At 54.5% G+C, this 16,494-nt stretch overlaps 4 protein-coding genes across 4 annotated transcripts; 3 read left to right on the forward strand and 1 right to left on the reverse strand.

The window, feature by feature from the left end:
• Nucleotides 1–284: 284 nt before the first annotated feature.
• J7T54_007295 (Chitin synthase-like protein) lies at nucleotides 285–5,999 on the forward strand (the record flags this gene model as incomplete). Its single annotated transcript, XM_051507585.1, has 3 exons — nucleotides 285–595; nucleotides 644–5,916; nucleotides 5,968–5,999. The coding sequence occupies 3 exons, from the start codon at nucleotides 285–287 to the stop codon at nucleotides 5,997–5,999; spliced, it is 5,616 nt and encodes a 1,871-aa protein (XP_051361302.1).
• A 392-nt stretch (nucleotides 6,000–6,391) lies between these two features.
• J7T54_007296 (uncharacterized protein) lies at nucleotides 6,392–9,789 on the reverse strand (the record flags this gene model as incomplete). Its single annotated transcript, XM_051507586.1, has 3 exons — nucleotides 6,392–6,414; nucleotides 6,480–9,578; nucleotides 9,633–9,789. The coding sequence occupies 3 exons, from the start codon at nucleotides 9,787–9,789 to the stop codon at nucleotides 6,392–6,394; spliced, it is 3,279 nt and encodes a 1,092-aa protein (XP_051361303.1).
• A 2,322-nt stretch (nucleotides 9,790–12,111) lies between these two features.
• J7T54_007297 (uncharacterized protein) lies at nucleotides 12,112–13,408 on the forward strand (the record flags this gene model as incomplete). Its single annotated transcript, XM_051507587.1, has 2 exons — nucleotides 12,112–12,769; nucleotides 12,843–13,408. The coding sequence occupies 2 exons, from the start codon at nucleotides 12,112–12,114 to the stop codon at nucleotides 13,406–13,408; spliced, it is 1,224 nt and encodes a 407-aa protein (XP_051361304.1).
• Nucleotides 13,409–14,453: 1,045 nt separating this feature from the next.
• J7T54_007298 (3-phytase A-like protein) lies at nucleotides 14,454–15,637 on the forward strand (the record flags this gene model as incomplete). Its single annotated transcript, XM_051507588.1, has 2 exons — nucleotides 14,454–14,484; nucleotides 14,571–15,637. The coding sequence occupies 2 exons, from the start codon at nucleotides 14,454–14,456 to the stop codon at nucleotides 15,635–15,637; spliced, it is 1,098 nt and encodes a 365-aa protein (XP_051361305.1).
• Between the last annotated feature and the right edge of the window lie 857 nt (nucleotides 15,638–16,494).

Raw genomic sequence — 16,494 nt, forward strand, 5'->3', positions numbered from 1 at the left:
CTATGGTGTGACGAGTCTGGACACACTTTTCCCTCCTGTTGAGGCATCTTTCCTAACCTGCAATCGACATACATTCGTTTTCCTTGTGGCTTGTCATCTTTCAATCGCGCCTCTGCTCACTGTTTCCTTCCATTCGCTACAGTTGGCCGTGGTCGCCCTTAATCTCCCGAGCCCTTGATTCCCACGACGACAACGAACAAGACCACGCCGACTGCACGTTTTCGACAGACCATTCGCTTGCCTCGTCGTACGCGGGAGAGCCAGTCTCTGGCATCTCACCCAGCATGGCTCTGAACCTGCCTACTGTCAACAGTGGCAACGGAGGAGCCCATACGCAGCCCTCGTTGCCCTCGCTGCCGGCCCATCTACAGTCCGACACGCATTTAACAGGACACCTGGCGAGCCGCTTCCACGTCTCTCATCCGACCGCGAGGCTCTCGTCCCATGCGTTGATTTCTCTCAACACCTATACATCCTCCAGCAAAGGTCCTGATGGCGGTAAAGAGGGCAGTGCTCAAGGAGGCGCTGAGGACCTGGCAAACAGGGCCTGGCTGCGACTAGGGCACCGCTCAGAATCCCAAACTGCAGTGTTCTTGTGAGTCCTTGAGAATATTCCCTTGTGCGTCGCCCGCTGACTATTTAGGGGTGAATCTGGGTCAGGCAAATCCACCTTGCGAAATCATTTCTTGTCGGCTATCCTTGCCAAATCTTCGACTCCCCTGTCTACCAAGCTTTCTCTCGCAGCCTACGTTTTCGACACACTGACTACAACCAAGACTGCCACAACGCCAACTGCTTCCAAAGCTGGCCTGTTCTATGAGCTGCAATATGACACGGCTAGCACGACCAACCCAACGTTGATCGGTGGCAAACTGCTAGATCACAGGTTCGAACGAAGCCGCGTCACAGATGTGCCCACCGGAGAGCGCAATTTCCACGTGCTTTACTACCTCCTTGCTGGCACAAGTGAGGCTGAGAAGTCGCACCTCGGCCTCGACTTTGGCAACCTTCCGGGCGCGCGTGATCAGCGGTGGAAGTATCTTGGTCATCCTACTCAACTCAAGGTCGGCATCAACGATGCCGAGGGCTTCCAGGTCTTCAAGGATGCTCTGCGCAAACTGGAGTTTCCACGGAGCGAGATTGCTGAGATCTGCCAGATGTTGGCCAGTATTCTTCACATTGGCCAGCTCGAGTTCGCCGCTGAGAACGATACAAGCGCCAACGGCAATGAAAGCGGCGGCTTCTCCCACGAAGGCGGCAACTCCTATACGGGTGTCAAGAACAAGGAGGCCCTAACGACCGTGGCTGCGTTCTTGGGGGTCAACGCTCAGGACCTCCAGAGGACGTTGGGTTACAAGAGCAAGGTCATCAGCAAGGAGCGCGTCACCGTCATGCTGGATCCCCAAGGTGCCAGATCCCATGCGAACGAGCTTTCTCGGACGCTCTATTCTCTGCTCGTGGCATGGATCATCGAGAACATCAACCAGCGTGTCTGCGCACATGAGGACTCCATCGCCAACACCGTCTCCATTGTTGACTTCCCTGGCTTTGCCCAACAGTCGTCAACGCTCTCGTCGCTGGATCAGCTGCTTAACAATGCAGCCGTCGAGTCCGTGTACAATATGACCCTGCAGTACTTTTTCGACCGCAAAGCTGAGCTCCTCGAATCAGAGGAAGTCAATGTTCCCGCCACTAGCTACTTTGACAATACCGATACTGTGAGGGGCTTGCTCAAGCCTGGAAACGGTCTGCTGAGTATCCTCGATGACCAGACCCGCCGCAACCGATCCGACATGCAGTTCCTGGAGTCCTTGCGTAAGCGCTTTGAAGGCAAGAACCCTTCCATTGAAGTTGGATCAGCCCACGCCAAGCTTCCCGGGAGCAATTTTATGACCGAGAACACGGCCGCGACCTTCACGGTCAAGCACTTTGCCGGCGAGGTCGACTATCCTATTAGGGGCCTCGTGGAGGAGAACGGCGAAATCATCTCGGGCGACATTTTGAATCTGATCAAGACCAGCAAGAGTGATTTCGTCAACAAACTTTTCGGCCAGGATGCATTGAAGACGGTGACGCACCCCAATGAGCGCACGACCATCATGCAGGCCACTATCAGCTCGAAGCCGACGCGTGCTCCCAGCGTGGCGTCCCGCAAGACGACTCGAAGCAGAGCTCCTGCTGCGTACCGCCGAAAGCAAATCCAGGCATTGGAAACGGTCGAGGCCACGAGCGACGGGGGCGAGTCAGGTCATGGTGGTCACAACAAGACCGCTTCAGAGCAAGGAGCCTCCGGCCAGTTCCTATCTTCACTTGACAACGTTCGGCGTGTCTTGGCCGATCCCAACATGAACGCCTACTTTGTCTTCTGCCTCAAACCAAACGACCGTCGCATCGCCAACCAGTTTGATAGTAAGTGTGTACGCACGCAGATGCAAACATTTGGCATCGCAGAGATCAGCCAGAGGCTCCGCATCGCCGACTTTAGTATCTTCCTTCCTTTTAGCGAGTTCCTTGGCCTGACGGACTCGGAAACCATGCTAGTCGGGAGCGAGCGGGAGCGTGCCGAGGTCACCATTGAGGAAAAGCGATGGCCTCACAATGAGGTCCATGTCGGTTCCACTGGCGTATTTCTCAGCGAGCGCTGTTGGCTCGAGATTGCCCAGCTAAGTGAGGCCAACTCTTCCTCTGGCCGTTATGGCTTGAATCCATTCGAGACAGGGGATGGTCTCACCCCAGGCGAGCATGCGCCTTTTGGTACTTCCAAGGAACAGCTGGTGTCCTCCGGCACCACGCCCTTGATGCACGGCGAGAAGAACCGATCCGGTTATTTCCCTGCGGGCGATGATGCGCGGTCCGAAGCTGGCGTCTCGGCCTTTGGTGCTGGCGACATGTTCAAGAACTTCGACACACGCGAGCAGATGGCTGAAAGAGGCAACGAGAAGTCCTTGGTTGAGGTCCAGGAGTACAAGGACAGCCCCAGCCGCAAGCGCTGGGTGTTCATGGTCTACCTCTTCACTTGGTTCATCCCGGACTTTCTCATCCGCTGGATCGGACGCATGCCTCGCAAGGACGTGCGAATGGCATGGCGAGAGAAGGTGGCTATCAACATGCTCATCTGGCTTCTGTGTGCCGTAGCCATCTTCTTCATCGTTCTATTTCCCATGCTCATCTGCCCTCGCCAGTATGTCTACAGCGCGGCCGAATTGTCCTCATACGATGGCGAGGACGGTAGTGGGGGTGCCTATGTGTCCATTCGTGGCAACGTCTTCGATCTCAAGGCGTTTGCCCCTCGCCATTATCCCCCATATATCACAGAGGAGACCCTGCTTGATTACGCTGGAATGGACGTGAGCGACTTGTTTCCAGTGCAAGTCTCTGCACTGTGCCATGGCAAAGACGGGCAGATCAACCCAGCCGTCACCCTGGACTACAAGAGCACGAACATGACCGGTCAACCCGCTTACGCACAAGTTGACGAGACTTTCACCTATCACGACTTTCGCTACCACACAAATGACACGCGAAATGATTGGTATCTGGAGCAGATGACGGTGCTCAGGGCTAATTATCGCAAGGGAGCGATCGGATATTCTCCTCAGTATGTCAAGACCTTGGCATCTGAAAAGAGACAGTCCATCGCGATCCTGAAGGGCCGTGTATACGATATGACAGCCTACCTTGCTGGTGGCTATAAGATGAAGTTCAAGCCGACGGACAGCAAGAAGACCATAGACGACGCGGAAAACCAAGATGCCACGAGCTTCATGCAACCAGCTGTCGAGGAGCTTTTCCAAATGAGGTCTGGAAGCGATATCAGCCAGTATTGGGATTCGCTCACTTTGACCGATTCTGAGAAGGCGGACATGACCCGCTGCCTCGACCATCTCTTCTACGTTGGAGATGTCGACACCCGTAACTCGACTCGCTGTCAATTTTCCGAGTATTTGGTCCTCGCCATCTCAATTATGCTTGCCTGCGTTATCGCCTTCAAGTTCTTCGCGGCACTGCAATTTGGTGGCAAGAACGTGCCCGAGAATTTGGACAAGTTCGTCATCTGCCAGATCCCTGCTTATACCGAGGATGAGGATTCTCTGCGCCGTGCCATCGATTCGGCCGCCAGGATGCGCTACGACGATAAGCGTAAACTGCTGTGTGTTGTCTGCGACGGTATGATTATCGGTCAAGGCAACGACAGGTCCACCCCTCGAATTGTCCTTGACATCCTCGGTGTTTCTGAGCAAGTTGACCCCGAGCCACTGAGTTTTGAATCACTTGGCGAGGGTCTGAAGCAGCATAACATGGGCAAGGTCTACTCGGGTCTGTACGAGGTCCAGGGCCATATTGTTCCTTTCATGGTCATCGTCAAGGTTGGCAAGCCTTCCGAGGTTTCTCGCCCTGGCAACCGTGGCAAGCGTGACTCGCAGATGCTCGTCATGCGCTTCCTCAACCGCGTCCACTATAACCTCGCCATGAGCCCTCTTGAGCTGGAAATGTACCACCAGATCCGCAACATCATTGGTGTCAACCCGACTTTCTACGAGTTCATGTTCCAAATCGATGCCGACACCATCGTCGCTCCTGATTCCGCCACTCGCATGGTCTCTTCATTCATGGATGATACACGCCTCATCGCTGTCTGCGGTGAGACGGCTCTGACCAACGCCAAATCGTCCTTCATCACCATGATTCAGGTTTACGAGTACTGGATCTCGCACAATCTGTCCAAGGCCTTCGAAAGTCTGTTCGGTTCCGTCACATGTTTGCCTGGATGTTTCACCATGTATCGCATTCGCGCCGCTGAGACAGGGAAGCCACTGTTCGTCAGTCGCGAGGTTGTCGAGAACTATGCCACAATCCGCGTCGATACGCTGCACATGAAAAACCTGCTGCACCTGGGCGAGGATCGATACCTCACAACCCTGCTACTCAAGTTTCACCCCAAGTACAAGACCAAGTACAACCACAACGCGCATGCATGGACCATCGCTCCCGACTCCTGGGCTGTCTTCATGTCCCAACGCCGTCGCTGGATCAATTCTACTGTGCACAACTTGATTGAGCTGATTCCCATGTCGCAACTTTGTGGTTTCTGCTGCTTTAGTATGCGATTCGTCGTCTTCATTGATCTGCTCAGCACAATTGTGCAACCCGTCACTGTTGCCTACATCGGATATTTGATCTATCGCGTCGTCGACAGTCCGTCTAGCATTCCGATCACAGCCTTCATCTTGCTCGGAGCTGTTTATGGCTTGCAGGCTATCATCTTCATCTTGCGCCGCAAGTGGGAAATGGTCGGTTGGATGATCCTTTACATTCTGGCGATCCCTGTTTTCAGTTTTGCCCTGCCACTATACTCTTTCTGGAATATGGATGACTTTAACTGGGGTAACACACGTGTCGTTGCTGGCGAAAAGGGAAAGAAAGTCATCGTCACGGACGAGGGCAAATTCGATCCCGCATCCATCCCTCGCAAGAAGTGGGAGGACTACCAGGCCGAGCTGTGGGAGACGCAGACCGGCACCGGCAAAGACGATACTCGTTCCGAAGTGTCGGGCTACAGCTACGGCACCAAGGCGCAAGGTCTCATGTCCGAGTATCAGTACTATCCGAGCCGTCCTGGATCGTTGGCTGGCTACGCTCACCAGAACCCCTACGACACCAGGAACAACTCGCGCATGTCGCTGGCGACGTCTGAGGTTGGCCTGAACAATATTCGCATGAGCACGTTCAGCCAGTCCCAATTCTTCTCCCCCGATGAACAAGCGGATCTGCCCAGCGACGATGCGCTGTTGGCGGAGATACGCGAGATCCTGCGCACGGCGGACTTGATGACTGTCACGAAAAAGGCCATCAAGCTTGAGCTTGAAACTCGCTTTGGTGTCAATCTCGACGCAAAGAGGCAATACATCAACAGTGGTGAGTAACCTTGCTTCGTGCCCTGTTTCTTATGATACTAATACGTACCAGCCACCGAGGCCATCCTGTCCGGCCAGTTGTAATGTTGCGGATTGAGATTTTCTCCCACATATCGCCACATTTTGGGTCATTTATACTTTTATAATTTGGGATACTAATCTTGGGATACTGCATTGGCGACAGCCTCACCTTGTCTATCCAACCCCATGTACTGGCTAAAAGCCAAAATCTCTTGTTTGACTGGGCGATCTGATGGTTTATAGCATAATATGGGTATTTGGGCCGTTTAGGAAACGTAGCATTGATTTATGTGCATTAGGCTTGGGTTTTCACATCTAGGACCAAATCAAAACAGCACGCTCTGAGCTTTACATTGCTGGTGGCGTTATATATCCTCCTCGTGGTGATAGATCAATGTGATCAATGTCTTCTCTCCCCCTAAGGCAAAGCCTCTATAAGTTTGTGCACACCACCCTTACTCCACGCTTCCACTCTCGCCTGGTCGCAGGTATCCCAAATCCTGCGCATCAAGGCCAAGAGCACTGCTTTTTCTTCCCGCTCACAAGCAGCCCGCTGTGCCACAAGCCAGCTGATGATGCCAAATCTCGTCGTGAGCGTGGTGCTTCCGCCTTCGATGCACGTTGCTCTGTAGACAACCCTCAATATCCTGGTTCGTAGGTTTGTGCGAAGATATGGGTTGGCCCCCAACACCAAGATCTTCTCGAACCATTTCTTCTTGTGGAAGACGCTGAGGTCGGACGCGCGGCGCAGGGCATCGAGGAGATATGTCAACAACCATGTGATCTCTGTATAGTACCTGTCGTCCTCAGACGGCTCGCCGTGGAGGATGTCATGTGCGAGGGGTAGTTTGTCGGCCGGCCACATGGGGCTTCGTGTGAGGAAGGTGTTCACTTTCGGGTACAGAGGGTGCAGGGGGTTGCGCAGCACTTCGACGGCGTGGGTCGCAAACGCGGTGAACGCAGACGGCACCGGCCCCGCGTCCACGTGCGGTCTTGATGACTCGGCCAGTTCGGACAGAAGAAGCCAGATCTGCTCCTTCTCCTCGTACGAAGACTCCTTGAGCCGGGAGGAGAGCTTGAGGACGTTGGTAAGCGCCTCCTTGCGGATGCTTCTGTGGGGTGAGGAGAGCAGGAGCACGAGTTTTGTGGCGTGGGCGTCTTCGATGAGGTCCTCGGCGTTCTTAGTAGTCCACTTTGTGAGGGCGGAGGTGTCCTCCTCTTCGGGAATGGCGATGTGGAGGATTTCCTCGAGTTGGGAGGCGTCTATTGACGAGGTGTTTGTGATGGGTTTGGTTTTCGTGGTGCTGTCGCTGTCGTCCATGACTTTGTGCGCCTTGAGAGCCTCGAGATCCGCTTTGCCGCCTAGCGATCTTGACTCAAGGTCTGCTTCTGCAAGTTGCCCTTGCACTTGCTTATAGATGGCATGGACCAAGATGCTGTTCTCTTTGGATTTGGCGGCGGCGTTGAAGAAGAGGATGAGGAAGTTGGCCAGCGCGACTTTCCCTTTGGACTCGGATGATGCCGTGATGAATCGCAGCTGCTCGGCGAGCGTCACGTTGAGGAGACTTACTTCCTCCGATGACACTTGCTCATCGTGTTCGTACGTCTCGAGAAGCTCGAGGTATTTGATCGGAGTGGATGCGCACCGGCTGATGCAGTTGTCGAGGAATGGCCAAACCGGGGACATATCAGTGACTCGGTCGTTGTTCACAGCACATCGTAGCGCTTGCAGCAACGGCCGTAGGCCTGCCTTCTTTGATACAATCTGAGATTCCAGGGCAATAGTATTGAGGACCCGTCTGATTTGATCAGACGGGGTGTTCTGACCGTCACTGCAGAGGACCTGCAACAAGGCTATGAACGGTAACGTGCTTGCGCCACTGGGCCTGTTGAACCATCGCATGCCAGGAGAGTGACTGGCAATCGAGACGAGGTTCTCCAGCTCCATGACAGCAAAGGCTTTGGCATCCGCTGTCGCCTCTTCGTGGTCGAGCTTCCCCAGTATGTCTACCAACAGAGGTGAGACGTCGAAATTGGCTGCCAGGGCGACGCGAGGGACAACCTCGTAGTATAGCCGCAACAAGCGACTGCCTAGGGTCTTATGCAGAAGATTCTCGGCTGGCACAGATCTGTACATGCGGACAATTTCTTTCATGTCGGGGATTCGCTGGCAGAACGCGTCGATCAGCTTCTTTGACGATTCGACCCAGAGGGCGTCGCTAGTGCGTGTGGCACCTTGGAGCATGCTAAGAACCTTCTCGAGCTTCTCCAGAGCAAGAACCAGGATCCTCGTCGCAAAGAATGATGTGAGATTCGAGCCTGGTTCAAGACATTTGATGAGCGCTTTGCGGTCGATCGGCAAGGGGATGATGTTGGCCAGCAGGATGGAAACTGGTGGTGGCGCTGCCGAGTATTTCGACCTGTCTCCGAAATGATCGGGTATGGGAATTTGCATCGTATCGAACAGGCAGGCAGCGTAGCCGATCCAGGTCATTGACAATTTGGGCGCGAAGCTGAAGTCGCGATTGCTGAGGAAGAAGTCGGCAATGAGCTCAGGGGCGGCATTGAAAATGGTAATGAGCAGCTCGCTGTGTTTGCGGCTGGACCAGGGCCGCAACTTCTGCGTGAACTCTGATAGCACGTAGTTGTACACTGGGACGTCTTTGCTGTATCGATCCTCGGCTATGGCACCCTCGAGATTCACAAGCTTTGACTTCCGGGTATTGCTAGACTCGTCGTCTAATGGCCTGGGATACAATCCGGTCGAGGGGTAGAGAACACCAGCTCCGGGGCTCGTGCACACGTAGACCAGGAACGCATGCGCCTTGTCTGCGACAGCGGCTCTCTCCTCTTGGGGGATGGCATTGGTTCCGTAGCTGTACAAGGCGAGTATGCGCCACAACGTTTTGGTGTTGAAGTTGCGAAGTTTTGCCTCCCGTGATATGTTGTCATCCGAGAGGACGTAATTCTGTAAGGTATTGAGAATGTCGAGAATCAAGTACGGCGGGTCATTGCGGATCGTATAGGTGAGGTGAGAAATAAGCTCCCTCTGCGTCATGAGCTCCTTGCGTCCATCTGAATGTAGGTATTTCAAGCAAGCCAAGAGGAACTTGACGGCATTGGTCCTGACTGACGTCTTTTTCGCATCTTCAATACCATCCCCTGAGTGTCCGATTTCTAGATTACGGCCTAGAGCGGTGAAAGTCGACTGTCGGGCTCTGAAGATCCTCTTGGCAAAGGCTCCGCCGTCGAGCGTGACGGCCTCCCTGAGCAGACGCAACGTGGGAGATATAATGAAAGCCTTTCCCTTTTCCACCGACAAGTTCTTTGACAACGATTTGAGTTGCCTTTCCTGGATCAATGTTTGACAGATCCCCAGTCCGTGGGATACCATCTTCAGAGACCCCGAAAGAGTCGACAGCACGAGGGCCAGGACGACAGCAACCGATGACATGACCCCATCATTGTTGACCTGGGCTGCAAATGACCACATCTCCATGATGTCGTTGAGGAACACCGCATCCTCGCCTGTCTGCCGTGGCTTGCTCGCCTCGAGGTATTCGTAGAGGATCTGGAGTTTGTCATTGTCGTCGCTTTCGCTTGCATGTATCTCGTCCAAGAGTCTCTTGAATGACTGCAGGCCTAACGAAAAGATAAGTCAAAGATCCGTTGTCGCGGTGCAAGCGGGATACGTACCATGCCTTGCTCGACCTAGATCTTGGTCGAAACTCAGCAGTTGGCGCAGCTGATCGCTCGAGTACACATCTTCGCCAGCGGGGACTTCGTGGGTGATCTTCTGGCGCTTGCGAAAGGCGGCTGCCCCGTCATCTATGTTGCCGCCTCGTTTGGACATTGTGGATGCCTGGATTTTGATGATACTTGGCCTGAAGCTGGCTCGGGCGCCGAGCGGCTCGTGATACAACTTTCTTGAGATTTTGGTATTCTGCCGCGCCAGACCGCCAATCCCACTTTACGGATCGGGCATGGTGGAAGATCTGCTTGGCTTGCACTTGATGACCAGTGTCAATTCCACTGACCACCTGCACCGATCATATTTCTGAGTAGTAACATTTCATAGAGTCAAATCTGCCTGGACTTTGTGTGGGCTTGGTGTCTTCTGTTCGAGATCCAGAGATGTCTCCATAAACCATCGACCCTCTGCCGGTAGCGCCGTTTTTGTCACCCAATGCTCCTTCCCTTCCCGCCACTGGTGAAGAACGCCTCTGCCTATCTTCAAGTGAGACAGACATGAGGATCGTGACCAATCCCACCCACATCAGCCACCTTCCTGATCGTCACCTAGTCATCCGTCCTTCCAGGCCCCAGCTTCCCCTGACGAGCACCTTCCGTTACCCGTTCTATGATGGGCGATGCAGCAGCGCCACAGCCGCACCACCATCACTTGCGGCATCAGGTGCCTGCTGCTGTTGTGAGCTGTGAGAGCTCGCATACCACTAGGCTTGCCCTGAAGCATGTGAAGGGTGGCAAGGAAAGCGCAGCACCAAGCTCATGTCATAGACTATGTGCACCTGCGAGCATCTCACTTCGACTTGGCCCGCTGCAGACTGGCTCCTCTCGTCATGTGAACACTACGTACGTAAGATGACTGCTGACAGACAGCCAGAGCAACAAACTCTAGTTTATTCTTAGCAGTAGCCCCATCCACGAGCAACGGGACACAGACACGCATCGCCGGGCGCTCTCTTGCTTGACGCGATGGAAACAATGCGTGGCCATGCGTGTACAGTGTACGTCAAGCATTGCGGTCCCCAAAGACGAATGAGTCGCGCTTGGGCGCCGACGCGCCCGTCACAGCAGCTGCCCAACGGGGTAAGAAACGTCTTCCATTTCCAGCAACGGGCTGTCCAGACACGGCAACATCCAACAGGCAGGCCTCGGGCGCTGGGCTGTTGATGTATGGACCGTTTCGCGTTTGGGGATGCTGGCCATTGCCAAGTGGTAGGTTCGTCTCGCGAGCACCCAATCGTCTGACGATCACACATTGCTGCTCGCTCCTGTCAGAGATGGCGCTGGCCAATGCCGACGAACCACGAGGCAACATTGGGACGCATCTGCGGCAGCCGTGAGATTTCTTCGTGAAGGCATCCGAGGCCAACGACTCGCTGGCTGCCTTCGGTGTTGCTACCAAGGGGTGGGTGCGCCGTGGGTCCCTGCAATTTCTAGTGTGCAGCGCCAGCCATCCATGATGCCAATCCGCATGCGCGCCCACATCGACAAGCACGGCGAGGAGCATGGGCTACGCAGCCAAAGCACCGCTACGCGCCGACTGGCCGGCATGAACGACTCATCAACCTATCACGGGCCCGGACCCAGACCTCCATCAGACAAAGACATACAGATCTAGAGGTACTTGGGTGACAATGGCTGTACTTGCTTGTCTTTTTTAGGTTTACGGCTGATTGCCTCTCATTTGTCCCAGCATGAATGAATGGATCGTTGCTTGCCTGCTTGCTTGCTCGCTGGGTGCCATTATCTAAGATGGCCAGCGCGCTCGTCACTCGCAGCCTTGAGGTCATGAGCCAGCTCTCCTCTTCTTCTTTAATCATCTTCACACCCAGCAGTCGCGGGCTCTTTTTGCATTCTCTTTGCTCGGTGGTTCTCGTCGTTAGAGCATAGGTCTACGCAATCGGTTGGGGTGACACGGGCTCGTTCACCTCTTTGCGCTACCACTTACACCACCACGCACACAATCACAGTCCACCGCCCTTGTTCATCGTATCTGGTGACCAGGTGCCTCCACAGTACTGGTTCATGCGGTGGTAAACAGTCTTTCATTGCTCGTTTTTGTGTATACCGCGTGAACCGCTGGTCGTTCATCCTGTCTTTCCTTCACTTCTTTTCTATCATAGCGACTTATACCTCATCTCTTGCACCGCCGCGAACTCCTCGACATTATACCCTCGATCCGGCATGCAACACTAAACTTGAACGGGATCCCTATCGCTGCAGCATGACAAGCCCCCTCTCCGACGTTGATGGCTCATCTTCGTGGCTCAAATCGATATCACAATGTTGCGCGCCGTTGACATCTTGCTTTGGTCGACGTCGTAGTAAGTTCACGTCTCTTACTGCTGCTTCTATATCTTGGCCCTTAGGCCGGTCTAGCGATCAGGATTTGCTGATCGCCAAAGGCGACGAGAAAAGCACTCGGACAATGTTCGAAAAGCAGCCTGGTCAGGCGCCTCGCTCAGTCATGACCGGCCCCAGGCCAGTGTCTCCCACAGCGGTAAGAGAGAAGCTGTGCAAAGGCTTCGGGCACAAGCAGCGGCATCGCTCAGATGGATCAGCGCGCCGACTTCTGATCTCTGGACCCAGCGACTTTCGACACATTCAGTCAGGATCCTTTCAAGTTCCCTCGACTTGTACCGCGGCTCAGCTTCGACCTAATCCTCCACTACGACGATCGTTTCGGCCTCTGGAGCTGAGTTTCTACAGACCGGACAACTCCATGTCACCCATCCTGCCACATTTTGAGTTTACATCTCTTGCGGCGCCTGAACCTGCACAGCTGCACGAGAGGTTGGATGATGAGTACGAGCTGGTCAGACAAGGGAGCAATTCTTCGACCCCGTTCCACCTGCCCAGGAAGCAGGTCGGTGGCAAAAGCTCCTCGATAGCTTCAGAGCAGGGAGTGCCGGCCATCCCTGCTAAATCCAAGGAACGCGCGAGGGCACATACGTCGCCTGATATTGAGATTATCAAAGCGCGTGTGGCAGGAGCCCTCAACGAGATGGAGGCCCTGCAAAAGCAGATTGACGATGTCATTGAGAGGCAGAGCCTCCACATAAGCAGTCGGCCCTCTACAGCTCACAGTATGAGTTGCACAGTGAACGGTGAGCGGGATTCCAATCTCTAGGCACAGGAAGTGACTGACTGATCAAGCAGATGCCGAGCCGATGCCAGCAGTTCCAGCCCTGCCCCCCTTCGCCCCTTCGTTCGCTGCGCGCCTGAACGACATTGATAGGCCTTCGACTGCACCACTGCGGACAGAGTCGCAGATCATCAACCGATCTCAGGAGTTTGGGGACATGACGGCTGCCAGCACACCAACACGCCCGCAGCCCGACGATCACCCTCTCCCACCCCCCTTGCCACTAGTCCTTCGGCCACCTCTGCGGAAGAAGAAGTCATTCTCTCGCGTGTCCACATGGTTGTTTCCCAGCGTGCATCATAAGCGCGATGTCAGTCTGGACTCCATCACCAACCAGCCCCGGCCCATCAAGGGCACAGAGGGTTTCTATCAGTGCGTCGCCTCACGGGGCGGCGGCGGCGGCGGCGGTCGTGACTCGTTCGACAGTGTCGGAACAGTCACGACGTGGGACTCAGACGAGGAGCAAAGGACGGTGCCGACCACTTGGTCCCCAGGAAGCACGCCGGTGACAAAGATGGACGGCGGACCACTGGAGAGGTCAACTACCTTTGGAAAATCTGGAAGCATCGCGCGGGTTTGATCAATGGGATAGGATACCCAGAGGCGTCACAGGTCGGTTCTGTTTTTTTTTTTTTTTTTGTTCACCGAGATACCATTTGTGTGAGGATGCGCTTGCAGTGCATGCGCTTTATAGACATGATAGCTGGAAAAGGGGCTAGGTTGTTTGGGCTCGGGGCACTATTATCTAATAAGGGCCTTTACTGTCGTTCGGGACGAATTGAGTTTCAGCAAAGGTTTGAAATGAGTACATTGAGAGGCGCTATTCGCTGCGATACTGGGCAACATTGATTCCCAGGAATTTGTGCTCTACAAATCTAGGATCATCGCTTCATGCATCGTTGCATATAATAGTCTAAGTCTTGTCTCGTTATGGATACGATTTACCGCACATTGCCGCCCAGCTCCCTTCTCACCATTGAGTGAATGGATTTTGCCTCAGGCACCCACCTCTGAGCTACATCTTCAACCACGCAACGACCCGTACAAGCACGCTTTGGATGCATTGAGCACCTCGATCATTACCTGCCGGCGCAAGTCTAACTCTTGTGTTTTCGGCGTGGCTCTGCGCCATCTCACAAGATCGATGGTGCCTGTCGCAACAGGCCGCAGCAACAGAACACCAGCGACCCGTCGTCACCCGCAGACCATTCTCACTGTTCGCTACAATCGCGAAAGATGATGGCACAACTGCGCAAGGCTTTGCCTGATAATGGCTACCAGTACAGTCAGATCACAGAGCCTGAGTCACCCACGCACCCAGGCAATGCCCGCCGAGGACCTGGGGTTCTTTGGAGCGAGCGACGACGAAGACCTGTAATTATTACATGTATCGCAATCCTCGCGATACTCTCTGTAGTGCTATTATTCAGGTAAGCCCTCATTTCAATTTACCCACCTAATTTGAAACGCTAACAACGCCAAAAGGGGTCCAAGCAAAGGCAATGGATGCGAGAGGCATGGCGCTTGTCGGAAGACCTCACCTAGGTTATGGGGTCAATACTCCCCCTTTTTCTCAGTACCATCGGACATCAGTCCCGCGGTGCCTTTAGGTTGCGAAATCACACATGTATCCTTTCTTGCTCGCCACGGCGCGAGGTATCCCACGGAGCACAAGTCGATCCTGTATAGTGATCTCATTAAACGTATTCATGGGGACGTGTCTGAATATGGCGCTGGCCTAGAATTCCTGCAAGACTACGCATACAACCTCGGGGCAGACCAGCTCACCTTCTATGGCGAACAGCAACTCATCAACATGGGGCATGACTTTTACCAGCGTTACCAAGGATTGAGCGATAAAGAAGACCCATTCATCCGAGCTGCGGGCTCTGAGAGGGTCATTGCATCGGCAGAAAAGTTTATAGAAGGACTCTACAAGCACACGGGGCGAGACAAGGACGCAGCTGTGGAGGGGATTCTCGTCGTCCCGGAGGAGGACGGCTACAACAACACGTTGAACCACGGAAATTGCCTGTATTTTGAACAGGGGCCATCTTCAGAACTCAGTCATGAGAAGCAAGAAGTTTGGAAGCAGATTTTCGTGCCTCCCATCAGAGACAGACTGAACACGAAGATGCCCGGGGCGAACCTGTCGCTCGACGAAACCATCTTCATGATGGACATGTGCCCATTCAGTACTGTGGCGGACTACCACGATGAGAAGTCTCGATTCTGCTGGCTCTTCTCGGAGGACGAGTGGCGGGACTACGACTACTTCGAGACGCTGGACAAGTGGTACGGCTACGGCACGGGAAACCCCCTAGGGGCGACGCAGGGGGTTGGCTATGTCAACGAGCTCATTGCGCGACTGACTCGCAAGCCTGTGGACGATGAGACCTCGACCAATTCGACGCTCGACGGGTCCGCGGAGACGTTCCCCCTCGACAGGAATCTGTACGCCGATTTCAGCCACGACAACACCATGTCATCGGTCTATGCGGCCCTGGGCCTGTACAACTCCACCGGTGTCATGCCCGTCAACCATCGCCTCCCACCAATGGAGACACGTGGCTTCTCTGCTGCGTGGACTGTCCCCTTTGCTGCGCGCATGAACGTTGAGAAGATGCGATGCGGCGCAGCGTCCAAGGAGGAGAAGGAGCTGGTGTGGGTGCTGGTCAACGACCGTGTGGTCCCCCTCACCCACTGCGCAGCAGACAAGCTGGGGCGGTGCAGCTTGGGAGACTTCGTCGAGGGCCTATCGTTTGCGAGAAATGGTGGGCTATGGGATCAATGTTTCAGAGATACCTGAAGAACTTGGCTAGGAACTTGAGTGAGAGGGGGAGGGGGCGGATGCCGGGAATAGAATCATGACGACAGAAAGCGCTTAAACCGCCGGGCCTGATGACTGAATGCGAATGGCTCGCTTCTTGAGGGCTAAATGAAGCGAGAGTGCCTTGGATCAAGGCGAAGACCAGTGATGGGGACGGAGGTTGAGACCTGCATCTTATATACAGACAGTGTGATGGTACGGTAGCGGCTGTTTCTGTGCACTGTGGTAAAATGACCTAGGGTAGCTCAGATCTTCTCTATTATTAGAATGCCCAGCACAGGGCTCTGATCTGGACAGATTAATTTGTTCACTCATCACGATAACTCGGCAGCATCATGCATGCCTATCAGTAGCACCCTCGATTTTAGCGTCTCACTAATGTACGCACTACGTACGTACGCCTAAGCTAGAGCCTACCTACCTAATGTTGGAGCTTGCGTCCCCGAACCTGGAGCCCGGACTGTATGTGGCGGCGTCGCGGATCTGTCTAGTTTGACCAACAACATCATCAACCAACCTTCCCTGCCCAATTTCTATCTACAACGCCGCCATCCTGCCTGTCTCAGGACAGACACGCCAATCGCGTCGCTGTATGAACGAAAAAAACACCTAGGACACACCCTCATTGCGACGTTCTTCACCGAGCATGGTCAATACGGCAGGCGGCATCGTCATTGCCGTCGTGGTAATCCTCCTCGCCGCGGCGGTAGGCTGGATTGTGTTCACGCAGCTACGTGCGCGAAGACTAGGTGTGAGTGCTTGGGGGGGGGGGGGGGGGGGGGGGGGGGGGGGGGGGGGGGGGGGGGGGGGGGGGGGGGGGGGGGGGGGGGGGGGGG

The sequence above is a fragment of the Emericellopsis cladophorae genome (genome assembly GCF_022114955.1).
Source record: "Emericellopsis cladophorae strain MUM 19.33 chromosome Unknown NODE_33_length_250951_cov_121_911845, whole genome shotgun sequence".
NCBI lineage: Eukaryota > Fungi > Ascomycota > Sordariomycetes > Hypocreales > Bionectriaceae > Emericellopsis > Emericellopsis cladophorae.